The sequence below is a fragment of the Scylla paramamosain genome, chromosome 5 (genome assembly GCF_035594125.1).
Source record: "Scylla paramamosain isolate STU-SP2022 chromosome 5, ASM3559412v1, whole genome shotgun sequence".
NCBI classification, from domain to species: Eukaryota; Metazoa; Arthropoda; class Malacostraca; order Decapoda; family Portunidae; genus Scylla; species Scylla paramamosain.
The window spans coordinates 20,664,649-20,678,963 of record NC_087155.1 but is presented as its reverse complement, the minus strand read 5'-3'; the positions used below and the strand labels follow the sequence as shown (position 1 = coordinate 20,678,963).

The 14,315-nt window shown below is 36.5% G+C and overlaps 1 protein-coding gene across 7 annotated transcripts in view; it reads right to left on the bottom strand.

Moving 5' to 3' along the window:
• Nucleotides 1-4,154: 4,154 nt before the first annotated feature.
• The window catches only part of LOC135100641 (ATM interactor-like), a 28,121-nt gene continuing 17,960 nt past the window's right edge, over nucleotides 4,155-14,315 (bottom strand). For 6 of the 7 annotated variants that reach the window (XM_064003715.1, XM_064003711.1, XM_064003712.1 and 3 more), the window contains 6 exons: nucleotides 13,887-14,024; nucleotides 13,345-13,482; nucleotides 12,868-13,076; nucleotides 12,631-12,726; nucleotides 7,498-7,695; nucleotides 4,155-5,209 (listed from right to left, as the gene is read on the bottom strand). In XM_064003715.1, coding sequence (XP_063859785.1) covers nucleotides 4,174-5,209; nucleotides 7,498-7,695; nucleotides 12,631-12,726; nucleotides 12,868-13,076; nucleotides 13,345-13,482; nucleotides 13,887-14,021 — 1,812 coding nt within the window. In that variant the 5' untranslated portion in view covers nucleotides 14,022-14,024 and the 3' untranslated portion in view covers nucleotides 4,155-4,173. The remainder of the gene's footprint in view (nucleotides 5,210-7,497; nucleotides 7,696-12,630; nucleotides 12,727-12,867; nucleotides 13,077-13,344; nucleotides 13,483-13,886; nucleotides 14,025-14,315) is intronic. The other variant, XM_064003717.1, reaches the window with a different exon arrangement.

The following is a 14,315-nucleotide window of genomic DNA, read 5'->3' as shown; positions in this document are numbered from 1 at the left end:
GTAAGAAAGGAGACTTGAGATGAATTTACAAAGAGAAGGATAGAAGCCGTAGGTGGGTAGTTTGGAAATCAAAGCTTTGTGCCAGACTCTATCAGAACCTTCTGATATATCCAAGGCAACAGCAAAAGTTTCACCAAAATCTCTAAAAGAGGATGACCAAGACTCAGTAAGGAAAGCCAGATCACCAGTAGATTGGCCTTGACAGCAGAACCCATGCTGGTGATCAGATAGAAGGTTAAGTGACAGATGCTTAAGAATCTTCCTGTTGAGAGAAGTTAGGGATTTTGAGTCATCTCTGTCAGTTTTTCTCACCGGCCAGGTGCTAACTCTGTACAGGGGTCTTATTCATTCGTGTACGGAGTATGCTTCACATGCATTGAGGTGTGGGGTGGAGGAGGGGTTAACTCATACTTCTCTTTTAGACAGGGTGAAATCAAAAGTTTTTCATCTCATCAACTCCTCCCCTCTAACTGACTGGCTTCAGCCTCTTTCTCATCCCCATAATATTGCACCTCTTGCTATCTTCTACCACTGTTTCTATGTTAACTGCTCTTCTGATCTTGCTAACTGCATGCCTCCCCTCCTTGTGGCCTCGCTGTACAGGACTTTCTTCTTTCTCTCATCCCTATTCTGTCCACCTCTCTAATGCAAAAGTTAACCATTATTCTCAATCATTCATCCCTTTCTCTGATAAACTCTGGAACTCCCTGCCTGCTTTTGTATTTCCTCTTTCCTAAGACTTGAACTTTTCAAGAGAGAGGTTTCAAGACACTTATTGTCTATCTTTTTTACCATTCTGACATCCCTATGGGTACTGGCATTAAGTGGGCCTATCTTTTATTACAAATTTTTTTGCCCTTGGCCAGTAGCTCTCATAACACACACACACACACACACACACACACACACACACACACACACACACATTGCTATTTTTTTTTTTTCAGCAAATTTATGATGAAACATAATACATTTTTTTTTCAACAACACATTCTTTTAAAATAGGGGTGCATCTTATACAGAGGTGCATCTAATATGCCAGCAAATATGGTAACTTCATTTGATTTTGAAAAGTTAAAATTTCAACATGCTCATGTTTCAAAAAAAAAAAAAAAAATATTGCTAGTTTGGAACTAAAAGTATCGGCATACAAATGAACTGATAATGCAGGAAAAATTGTTATCAGATAACTGATAGCCCAATATCATTATTGTGATAAATTATCACAATAATTTATCGTAATAATTTATCATAATAACACCCACTTATGCCATCATGCAATCAATTGAAATGTTTAGTCACTTTTATAAATGTTTTAAAGTGTGCAATTGTATTTTATAAAATAGTTTTAAGATTTCACAGAAGATATTAATGGCCAGATTATCAGTCTACCTCTTTCCCTTTCCCTGGAGAGTCTTCTAGAGAAGATGCTTCGTGTCACTGTATTAACAGATGCTCTCCTCTGTTTCTCCATGTGAGAGGGTGTTCATTATTGTGTTGGTACTCATGCAAATCACACAAACTTTGAAAACTAGAAAATTAATGCATTTTAAATATATTGAAATGATGGAAAATATTCTGTGATTCACATTTATATAAACATGAGATATGGTGGCATACAATAGGTTTAGCAGAAAATAACAGGTGAGTCTTCTGTTGGCAGCTATGGGAACTTTTTCAAGTGAAGTCCAGTATTCTCCAGTTTCACTGCAGCTTCATCAGTATAAAGCAGCATATTCACTTTACCTAGGTAGAGTTGGGTGTGAACATGAGTAAGAAAGAGCTATAAAATTGAGATATGTTCATAGAAACACAATAGTAAAGTCAATTCATCATAACAAGGTTGGTATGGGAAGTGTTCCTGCCAGCCACCACCACCCTGGGATTTTCTGGCCATCATTTCAAAATGACCAAAGAAATAAACTCATATACAATGCAAATTTATATTCAACAAGTGAAATAAAAAGCCATTAAATAGTGGATGTGCGAAAAGAAACTCAAAAAACTCTACAATTAATAGCTGAGCTGAAGGATGATGAGGATCCCGTTTCTGTGGCTGATGGGAGAGGGGGGACCAGGGGATACAGGGCTGGCTGGTGACAACCTTGCCTGGGGGACAAGTGAGTGCTTCTTTAACACAGAGAAAAGTAATATTTCCTGCAAGGTATGATTTTCCATATGATTTTTCATATCTTATTCTATAACCAATTACTAATATAATAACATGGAAAAATGATATAATTAAGTATGAACCAAACGAAGAGGATGACGAAGAGGTGATGCTGGGCCACTCTTCATGAAGGAGTACCATTAGTTCATTTTTCCGCCACTCAACCTCTTCACACGCTGCTCGAGGAGCCTCCTTGTGACTGATAATTCACAAAGAGTGGTTTCGAGGCAGAAAGAGGGAACAGGTTATTTGATAAATTGACCGTAAGTTTTTTTGCTTTTAGTAAAGGAGCTCCACTCAAACAAAGTTTCTCTTGTATATACATGTACTTATTAAAGGGTAAATAAAGTACATATTATTATTATTATTATTATTATTATTATTATTATTTGCATATATCACATATTTGTACATTCTACTGTATTATAGGCTACACAACATAGACAAGTGAGCCAAGTATGGCAAAAAAAAAAAAAAAAAAAGGCAAAAAGGAGAAAGAAGACATACTCAGAGTAGATAGCAAGCATTCCCTGAAAGACATGCAGCATGCAAGTTCTGCAAAACTATGATTATGGTGCATCAGTGGTTTTGTCAAGCACAACTTAACTGACAAAATATTTGGCTCTTTTTTGAGCGTTTTTGAAGTTGAAGTTTACATGTATTGGAGTGTGTAGTTGGTGCTGGCTGTTGCTGTGCATCAATGTATATCTCTCTGCTCTCATTCCTTGGTGACATCAAACTGAACAAAGTCCTTAGGCAGTGGATATCTGATTCTGATAGCATGAATTATCAGATAAAGTGACTATTCTCCCTCCCAATTAGTTTGGTTTATCAAAAATCTACTGCATATATAAATAAATAAATGAATACATGTATACAGCCAGGTAGATGACAATGTACTGTCATTATAATATACAACTGCCATAATGCACTGAAATTTTTATAAAAATTTAATTGGAATAATGAATCACAACTGGCATGACTAACTCGCTACTTGTGCAAGCAGTGAAATTTTTATAAAAGTTTAATCAGAATTACAAACTAGCTGTGCTAGCCACTGCTCACCTATCCACCACTAGTGCCACTTTCCATGAACTAACAACATAAACATTCAGTCCATCATCTTCATATCCAGCAGTAGCAGCCAAGCAGGCTCATCCATACAATAACTTAAAGTTAGTTTAGGGCACTATATAAATTTTTTGTTATTTCAAATGTCGTAGTAGAAATATGCTCGTTTTGATGTATTAAGAAAAAAAAAAATTGTGGAATTTAAGAAATCATTTTTTAGTTCCCTGGAACCAATAAATATTTTCCCATAGGTTCTTCACTCACTATAATGCACATCTGCCATCACAAACGCTACATTGGAAAGAATCATATTTGTTGTTGCAAATGCTACTGTGTGTATGTATATATATATATATATATATATATATATATATATATATATATATATATATATATATATATATATATATATATATATATATATATATATATATATATATATATATATATATATATATATATTTAGAACTCATTAAGGGAGGTCTGTGTATATATATATATATATATATATATATATATATATATATATATATATATATATATATATATATATTTAGAACTCATTAAGGGAGGTCTGTGTATATATATATATATATATATATATATATATATATATATATATATATATATATATATATATATATATATATATATATATATATATATATATATATATATATATATATATATATATTTAGAACTCATTAAGGGAGGTCTGTATATATATATATATATATATATATATATATATATATATATATATATATATATATATATATATATATATATATATATATATATATATATATATTTAGAACTCATTAAGGGAGGTCTGTGTGTGTGTATATATATATATATATATATATATATATATATATATATATATATATATATATATATATATATATATATATATATATATATATATATATTTACAACTCATTTAGGGAGGTCTGTGTATGTGTTGTAACAAGTGAAGGTGGATCATCAAGACTTGTCTGAGTTTGTGTGTGAGTGAAGGAAAGTTCAGGAAATAGTTCACTATGGCTGTTATCTGACGTCTGTGTGTGAATTGTTGAGCGCATGAATTGTTCAATATCAGAGAAGTCTTCATATGTCTGAGTTTCACTGGTACACCATAAACTGTCCCCTTCATGAATATGGCATCCTTCTGATGCTCCTGGATTTTGATATGAATGACTAACATTTGGAATGAGAAGATTACTTGGATCTGTCTGAGTTTCATTATTTGTAAGAATGATTCCATCAACATCATCAGGTGTATTAGCATTCTTACTGAGAAGAACATCATGATCAGTCTGAGTTTCAATACTTGAAGAGCGTATATGACCCAGAGAAGGAGGCCGTTGCCTAGCAGCTGTGGTAGAATCTCCAACAACTCCTAAAAGTTCTTCATCCTCTTCAATCAATAGCTGTGATGACTCAAAGGAATCAAGATCATCAGACGTTTGTGTTGATGTTATAGTAGTTAGTGATGGACTTATTCCAGGTTCATCCTCCCCACATGCTCGGTCAAAAAATGAAATTGTAAAATCATGGAGGCTAGGTTGTGTAATTCTTCCAACTCGAGGACTTGTTTGTGTGCCTGATGTGCTCTGTTGTGTGGTGATAAATTCTGGTAAGTCAACCTGTAATGAAAGGCCTCCAAGTGACCCATTTTCATTATTACAATCTTCAATGTAGCCATGACTAGTAATACTTTCATTGCTATTGCCAGGGGTATTTAAAGGTGAGGAAGCACAGTGTGATCCATTGCGCATATATTTGCTGTCCCTATGAGTTAACCTTGTTTGAGTTTCAGCAGTTCTCTTTCGTTTTCCTGAGTGTCGACTGGTTGTGCTGACTCCTAAGTATTCTGAGCATTTTGCTGGACTAGATGATTTCCGCCGAGCACGTTTGCCTTGATGTTCAGAGTCTGTTTGTATGCCAACATCCACACATGGTAGTCTGAAACAAACAAGAATATATAAACATCAAATACAGTCATACTTTGTGATTTGAATGTCCTTCAATTTGAATAACTCCCCATTTGAATAGGGTTGGCAAACAAATTTTGTCCTCCAATTCAAACAGTCCTCTAGCATTCCTCCTCCCCCTCCCTTCCTCTCCCTTATCCTTCCCCATTTTCTCTCTTCCTCTATCTATCCCAGCCACCCTGCCTCCTTCCATCTCTCTCTCTCTCTCCTCCACTTTCTTCTTTCATCTGGTCTCAAACCTCCCTCCCTGTCACTTCCCCTCCCCTTTATCTGTCAGAAATAAGGGTCATGAGAGTGATACCTTGCTCTCTCTCTCTCCCCCCCCATTCATTCTATGTCATTTTTCCATCATCCTTTCACACTTGTATAATTCCATTTTTATTCTCTATCAATCTCATTTTATTTAGCAAATCTCAGGACTCTTCTCACTTTCAGAGAGAGAGAGAGAGAGAGAGAGAGAGAGAGAGAGAGAGAGAGAGAGAGAGAGAGAGAGAGAGAGAGAGAGAGAGAGAGAGAGAGAGAGAGAGAGAGAGAGAGAGAGAGAGAGAGAGAGAGAGAGAGAGAGAGAGAGAGAGAGAGAGAGAGAGAGAGAGAGAGAGAGAGAGAGAGAGAGAGAGAGAGAGAGAGAGAGAGAGAGAGAGAGAGAGAGAGATCGTAGTGCAAAATAAAAATTGTGTACACTACAACAGCTGCTTTCCTGAGTGAAGAAGGCAGGAACTTTTGATGACTCATCATTTTGAGGTTGGTGCTTATTTTCAGTAATATTTTGCATAAAATTTTAAGATAATTAATTTTTGTATCTGACGCATAGGACAACCCACTTTTTTTGTCTTTTTTAGGATGATTCAAGTGCTGTCTTATACAGTATTTCATTGTTTTCTTTTAATGTTTTTTTTTCTATGTATAATTAGTTATTTTCATTCAGTTCAATGTTTAGGGCACAACATAAACCCATAAAAAAATAAATAAAATTTTGGGGACCTGAAACAGACTAATTCATATTACATTAATTTGAATAGATTAAATTGCTTCCTAATTTGAACATTCCCAATTCAAACAGCCCAAAAGAACCATCTAAGTTTGAATCACAAGGTACCATTATATTATAGTACAGAAGAATAATATGCAATGACCACTCAAGTTTAATATAGCTCATGTTATGTGATTTAAGTTATCTGCCGAGTCCAAATGGTCCATTTACTTGGTATCTATGTTCATTTATCATAATGTCTGCATTATCTGGTTTGAGCATTTGCAATTCATGCTATCTGGCCTTCTAAAATGTCTTTTCACTCCTTCACATTTGGCAGTAATTAGATAAGGTCTGCTGTGTGGTGAAACAGTCCAGATAACACAGTCCTTCACTGAAGCTCATAGCAGTTTTGTGTAAGTTTTTTTTCCATCTTTGCTTATTTTATCTTAACATACATAAGCCCATCTTTGCAGATCATAGACAGGAAAAGGATAACAAATCTTAACTGAGGTGCAGTGGAGTGTCTGAACATAATGTGCATAAAACAAAAAAAAAATTAGGAAGATGAAAGGAAGGATAACAAAATTTTAAGTGAACAAGGATAATGTGATAGTATCATGGGATCAACATTTGGCAATTGCAAGAAAAACATGACTTTGATATGAGAGCATAACCAGACAATGCTAACATAATTCTGAGATAAGCTTATGGTGTGAAAATAATGAATAAAGAGTAGTGTGGATGACTGAAGTGGAACTGAGTTCCAAAATATTGTAGTGACTTTCACCAAAATAGCTAAGACAAAAAGTAATCTAACCCCAGTTTGTAATTCCATAATTTACGCTATAGATCCCAAAAGGTGATAAAACAATAGGAAATATTTGATAACTTATTAAAATTATGGAACTTCCTGCTATTTTTACTAAAACTACACATGACATGGGAAGATTTTACTTAGATATTTTGGCATTTATGTTCATAATTTTAAAAATCAAATTCATGTGGAAAGAACCTAGCAAAACTGCCCATATTTCTGTGCAAGATCTACACTAATGTGTAAGTAACCTAAAATTCCTATACACATCACTGCTTGTATAGTCTTGACAGAGTATATTCAGTTTGAATTAGCACAATCTCTTAGAAAAAGCTGCTGAATAAATATGACTTTACTCTTGGCTGCATAAAAGAAAAAAAAAAAAGATAGAAAAGAACAAATAGCTAGGATCCTTAGGATAAGATCCAATGTGTTGTCATCTTTTCAAAATTAAGGATTCAGTATACTACACCTTTTAATTGATGTGGCAGCAAGTTCACTGAGTGCAATAGCTGCAAGCAGATGGGTTGGTTGTCGTAGGTGAATAGGAGTAACAGGATTAAGTGTGGCAGCTGCAGAACAGATGGTGGTTGGTGCTGGAGCAATTGAAGTGGGAAAGGTGGAGGATGGTGATATGCTCTCCTCCTTCCTTTCATCTATTCTCTGATACCTAAAAGAAAATGTATTTCTTATGTAGTTCAATCACTGGATAAAATTTTCAAAATTCAGTATAAATTTCTGTAGTTTTATTTAGAGAAAACAAAGGATTTATATTTGTACCCTTGCAGTCAACACTGACTGTGAATGAAACCTGGACACTGCATGAAAGTCAATGGAAGTGAGGTATCTGAGAGTATCTAGTGTAGGAATGAAATCAATATGAAGGATAATGGAAGCATTTTATGAAATTATGTTATGTTTAGTAAGAAAGCATAAAAAAATTAATGAGTATGAATAATTCTGTAAGAAATTTAACCACAGAAATTTAGCACAGCCACAGACTATGAGTAGTTTTTGTCTGATACAGATGGTAGAATCTTTCAGGATGAATTAATCCTAAGCATGAACATAGAGTGCTCTAGTGGGAGGAGGAAGGGGCAGCTGCTGTTGGACCAGCTGTTGACTTACCAGTTCACTTAAGATGAAATCTAGTTCATATTTCAACTGAATATTCCTAGGCGTCTTCCTCAGTTCTCATAAAGGCTTAGATTTTTAGCCCCTTGGAACTCCATTCACTTGACTACTAAAGAACAGACTAGCGGAGTTGTGTGGCATGCTACCCAAGGAAAAAGTGTCATACAGTTCATTGGCAATGTGTCCCTCACAGAGACAGCAGCAGTCTTAACCACTTGCTCCTTGAAGTTTATATTTTATATATTTAGAAATGAAAAGGTGGTCTTCCTGACCTTGTGATATCAGTTGAATAAAAGTAATCGTATAGGGCCAATTCTTTGCTTTTTTTTTTTTTTTCTGATCAAAGGAAAGAGACAGGCAGACACGTTGGTTATTCTTGTTTGCATGGTTTACATTTAATGAAAAAGAATATAGTAATATGCCAAAGCCTGGATAAGACATTCTGGGTCAAAATGGTGCCAAATGTGACTAGTAAAACTTGCTACATAGTAATGTACATGCAGCAGTTATGAAATGAAATGTCAAAGCATCTCTTTGCTGGTATTTTCACACTATTTCCATGTTTTGTGTGCGTTCCATTTCTTAGGTATCCCTATTTATTATCCTGGACTGTCTAGACAGACTACAAGTATTATAATATAATGAAATATGTTCTATTATTAGTGATTATTTAACAAGGGAAAACTGTGATGCAGGGAGCAGATCTAGCAGCTCTCTAGGTCACATGTCATTCACAGAAGCAAGAGCAAGGTCCCTTACCCCAGTCCTCAGATTCCACCATGTTAAAGGGATGTCTCATTCCATGTATTGATTCTTCAGACCTGCCTTTTTTTTTTTTTTTATATATATAGGAAAGACACTGGCCAAGGGCAACAAAAATCCAATAAAAAAAAAAATGCCAACTGAAATGCCATTTCCATAAAAGGGTCAAAGCAGTGGTCAAAAATGATGAATAAGTGTCTTCAAACCTCCCTCTTGAAGGAATTCAAGTCATAGGAAGGTGGAAATACAGAAGCAGGCAGGGAGTTCCAGAGTTTACCAGAGAAAGGGATGAATGATTGAGAGTACTGGTTAACTCTTGCGTTAGAGAGGTGGACAGAACAGGGGTGAGACAAAGAAGAAAGTCTTGTGCAGCAAGGCCGTGGGAAGGGGAGGCATACAGTTAGCAAGATCAGAAGAGCAGTTAGCATGAAAATAGCAGTAGAAGACAGCTAGATATGCAACATTGCAGCGGTGAGAGAGAGGCTGAAGACAGTCAGTTAGAGGAGAGGAGTTGATGAGACGAAAAGATTTTGATTCCACCCTGTCTAGAAGAGCAGTATGAGCGGAACCCCCCAGACATGTGAAGCATACTCCATACATGGATGGATAAGGCCCTTGTACAGAGTTAGCAGCTGGGGAGGGGTAAGAAAAACTGGTGGAGACATCTCAGAACACCTAACTTCATAGAAGCTGTTTTAGCTAGAGATAAGATGTGAAGTTTCCAGTTCAGATTATAAGTAAAGGACACACTGAGGATGTTCAGAGTAGAAGAGGGGGACAGTTGAGTGTCATTGAAGAAGAGGGGATAGTTGTCTGGAAGGTTATGTCGAGTTGATAGATGGAGGAATTAAGTTTTTGAGGCATTGAACAATACCAAGTTTGCTCTGCCCCAATCAGAAATTTTAGAAAGATCAGAAGTCACGCATTCTGTGGCTTCCCTGCATGAAATGTTTACCTCCTGAAGGGTTGGACGTCTATGAAAAGACGTGCAAAAGTGCAGGGTGGTATCATCAGCGTAGGAGTGGATAGGACTAGAAGTTTGGTTTAGAAGATCATTAATGAATAATAAGAAGAGAGTGGGTGACAGGACAGAACCCTGAAGAACACCACTGTTAATAGATTTAGGAGAAGAACAGTGACCGTCTACCACAGCAGCAATAGAACGGTCAGAAAGGAAACTTGAGATGAAGTTACAGAGAGAAGGATAGAAACCGTAGGAGGCTAGTTTGGAAATCAAAGCTTTGTGCCAGACTCTATCAAAAGCTTTTGATATGTCCAAGGCAACAACAAAAGTTTCACCAAAATCTCTAAAAGAGGATGACCAAGACTCAGTAAGGAAAGCCAGAAGATCACCAGTAGAGCGGCCTTGACGGAACCCATACTGGCGATCAGATAGAAGGTTGTGAAGTGATAGACGTTTAAGAATCTTCCTGTTGAGGATAGATTCAAAAACTTTAGATAGGCAGGAAATTAAAGCAATATGACGGAAGTTTGAGGGACTAGAACGGTCACCCTTTTTAGGAACAGGGTGAATGTAGGCAAACTTCCAGCAAGAAGAAAAGGTAGATGTTGACAGACAGAGCTGAAAGAGTTTGACTAGGCAAGGTGCAAGCACGGAGGCACAGTTTCGGAGAACAATAGGAGGGACACCATCAGGTCCATAAGCCTTCTGAGGATTTAGGCCAGCGAGGGCATGAAAAACATCACTGCGAAGAATTTTAATAGGTGGCATGAAGTAGTCAGAGGGTGGAGGAGAGGGAGGAACAAGCCCAGAATCATTCAAGGTAGAGTTTTTAGCAAAGGTTTGAGCAAAGAGTTCAGCTTTAGAAATAGATGTGATAGCAGTGGTGCCATCTGGTTGAAACAGAGGAAGGAAAGAAGAAGAAGCAAAGTTATTGGAGATATTTTTTGGCTAGATGCCAGAAATCACAAGGGGAGTTAAATCTTGAAAGGTTTTGACACTTTCTGTTAATGAAGGAGTTTTTGGCTAGTTGGAAAACAGACTTGGCACAGTTCCAGGCAGAAATATAAAGTGCATAAGATTCTGGTGATGGAAGGCTTAAGTACCATTTGTGGGCCACCTCTCTATCATGTATAGCACGAAAACAAGCTATGTTAAACCAAGGTTTGGAAGGTTTAGGTTGAGAAAAAGAGTGAAGAATGTACGCCTCTATGCCAGACACTATCACCTCTGTTATGTGCTCAGCACACAAAGACGGGTCTCTGACACAGAAGCAGTAGTCATTCCAAGGAAAATCAGCAAAATACTTCCTCAGGTCCCCCCAACTAGCAGAGGGAAAACGCCAGAGGCACCTTCGCTTAGGGGATCTTGATGAGGGATTGGAGCAATAGAACAAGATACAGATATGAGATTGTGATCGGAGGAGTCCAACGGAGAAGAAAGGGTGACAGCATAAGCAGAAGGATTAGGGGTCAGGAAGAGGTCAAGAATGTTGGGCGTATCTCCAAGACGGTCAGGAATACGAGTAGGATGTTGCACCAATTGCTCTAGGTCGTGGAGGATAGCAAAGTTGTAGGCTAGTTCACCAGGATGGTCAGTGAAGGGAGAGGAAACCCAAAGCTGGTGGTGAACATTGAAGTCTCCAAGAATGGAGATCTCTGCAAAAGGAAAGAGAGAATGTGCTCCACTTTGGAAGTTAAGTAGTCAAAGAATTTCTTACAGTCAGAGGAGTTAGGTGAGAGGTATACAGCACAGATAAATTTAGTTTGAGAGTGACTCTGTAGTCGTAGCCAGATGGTGAAAAATTCGGAAGATTCAAGAGCGTGGGCACGAGAGCAGGTTAAATCATTGTGCACATAAATGCAACATCCAGCTTTGGATCGAAAATGAGGATAGAGAAAGTAGGAGGGAACAGAAAAGGGGCTACTGTCAGTTGCCTCAGACACCTGAGTTTCAGTGAGGAAAAGAAGATGAGGTTTAGAAGAGGAGAGGTGGTGTTCTACAGATTGAAAATTAGATCTTAGACCACGAATGTTGCAGAAGTTAATGAAGAAAAAGTTGAGGGGGGTGTCAAGAAACTTAGGGTCATCGACAGAAAGGCAGTCCGACCTGGGGATATTTATGGTCCCCTCCCCAGATGGGGACTCTGAGGCTGGTGTAGGAGTTGCCATGATGATTTTGAAATTTTTGAGTGAAGGGTGTGTGTGTAATTAGGTGTTTGTAGTTTTGTGTGGAGGAAAAGAGTTGTCTTTAGAGGGCAGGCTGTGACTGTCCCCTTGTGTTGTGAGACACAAAGGGAAATGTTCAGTGAGGTCACAGCTAGGTTTAATGATAAGTTCACAGCCCCCCCTGAACAGTGCTTTAGACCTCACTGGGAGTAATTATCGTTTTGGCAGGTGTCTACTGCCTCTTCATGTATTGGAAAAAAGTCTATGAACCTAAAAAATTACCTCGTAAGAATAGGTGTTTTGACCAACAACTTATTTATATTCCGGTAATTTTTCTAAGGACCAGTCAAGTGATGTTGGGAGAATTCTTTAGATCCAAAATATTTGCCTCTTGATCCAAGTGTTTATTCTATAATGTCAGAGGAGCTATTTGAGATTGAAGTACATATTCTCCAAATCAGTACTGCACCATTTTATTTTGGAGAGAAGCCATAACAATCAAAGGATTAAAACATGCAAATATTCTCTCTAAAAAAAAAAATAAATAAATAAAAAAAATAATAAAATAAAAGAAACTTACTTGATTGGAATATGATGTGCAATGACAGCCTGTGATTGAGACTCAGCAAAAGACTGTGATCTTGTCATTGATTCAGCAAGTAAGTTCTTCCTTGACCTAAATTTACAGCAAGAAATTATTCAAGAAATAAGAAAACAATCAGTTTAAGGTCCAATTATAATTCAAGTGAATAAATAGTCATAAAAATAATTCCATATCATGTTCATTAATTTCATAGGTAAACAGTAAAATGATAACCTCAAGGCCTGAAGAGTGGAGTGCATGATGGCATGGCCAAAACGTCGCACGTGAGTCTGTAGAGTTTCCAGTGCTTGAAAAGAGCGACCACAGGTGCACACCAGATCAAGTCCACATGCTCGCCGGTGCTGGGCCAGGTGTGCTGCAGTGCTGAAGGCCTGACCACATTCACACCCATGATGCCGAGTGGCATGAACTTTAAGGTAATGCTGTAACCAAGTCACATATGCTATCATTTCTTTGGAAAGCAAAAATTATTGTTTATATTCCTATGTATTTTAAATGCAAAGTAGATCTAAATTGCAAATTCAAAGCCATATACAGAATATAAACCAATGTAGTCAATTAATTCCAGTTAATTTGATAACATAGTAGACAGCCCTTATCAGTTTTTCAATCAACAAATAATGTTTGTATATTTATTCACAATTTCCCATCAATACAAGAACCAGCTACAAAAAAATTTTAATTATATACCTGTTTCACATATTTAAGCTTGGAAAAATGTTTCCCATTAATACCAAAACTAATGTGATAGATGCATGAAGTTTCAGGACAGTGGTACCACACATCTGCATTGGATGATGTAGTACACTCTATCTCATGATGGTGCACCTGATGAGAAAAGCAAAACATACTAAGAATAATGCATGAACAACAATAATAATAAAATTGACATAATTGTCCTTATCTGATGCTGAACATAATTTCCCAAAACCTTTCCTGAGTCATAACACTATCTCTTGTCTGGTTGTGATTTAGTTTCTTACTCTAGCATCTGTTTTTCTGGCCATATCTTGCTCATCTCCACAGATACTTCTCCTAAATCTAGTTTAATTTTTTAGTAATTATTTAATTTTCTTACACATAACAAAATATAGAATGGCCAAGGGCAACAAAGAAAAAATAATAACAATAAATGAAGATATATAATTAGATAAATAATAAAATAAAAAGCTCACTTGCTGCAACCCAAAGAGTTCAACTGAAGAGGATTTAAATAAACTTGGTTGACATACCTGACTAAGATGAAGCCTAAGAGCAGAGGAATTGGCAAAGGTACGAGAACAACCTTGTGGACAGCTGATGTTCACTTTGATGGAGGATAAGCTGTTTGTATCTGGGGTCACATGCTGTACTTCTTCTGTTGTCATATTCTGTTCAGGTGAGAGAAAGTTAATTTAAAGAATGTATTTTACATGTATCTGTTAAGTATGTGGTAAGTAAAACAAAACATCCTAGCAGAGTGTATTGTATGATGTTGGCTCAAACTAAAGATCTAATTAAACAGAGAAATATGTTTATACAATTCTGCTGCCTTTTTTTTTTTTTTTTTTTTTATGTAAGAGGAGGCACCAGCAAAAAAAAAAAAAAAAAAAAAAAAAAAAAAAAAACTGAGGTGCTGGTCCCCAAACAGTCAAAAGCAGTCATTAAAAATTAAAGGATAA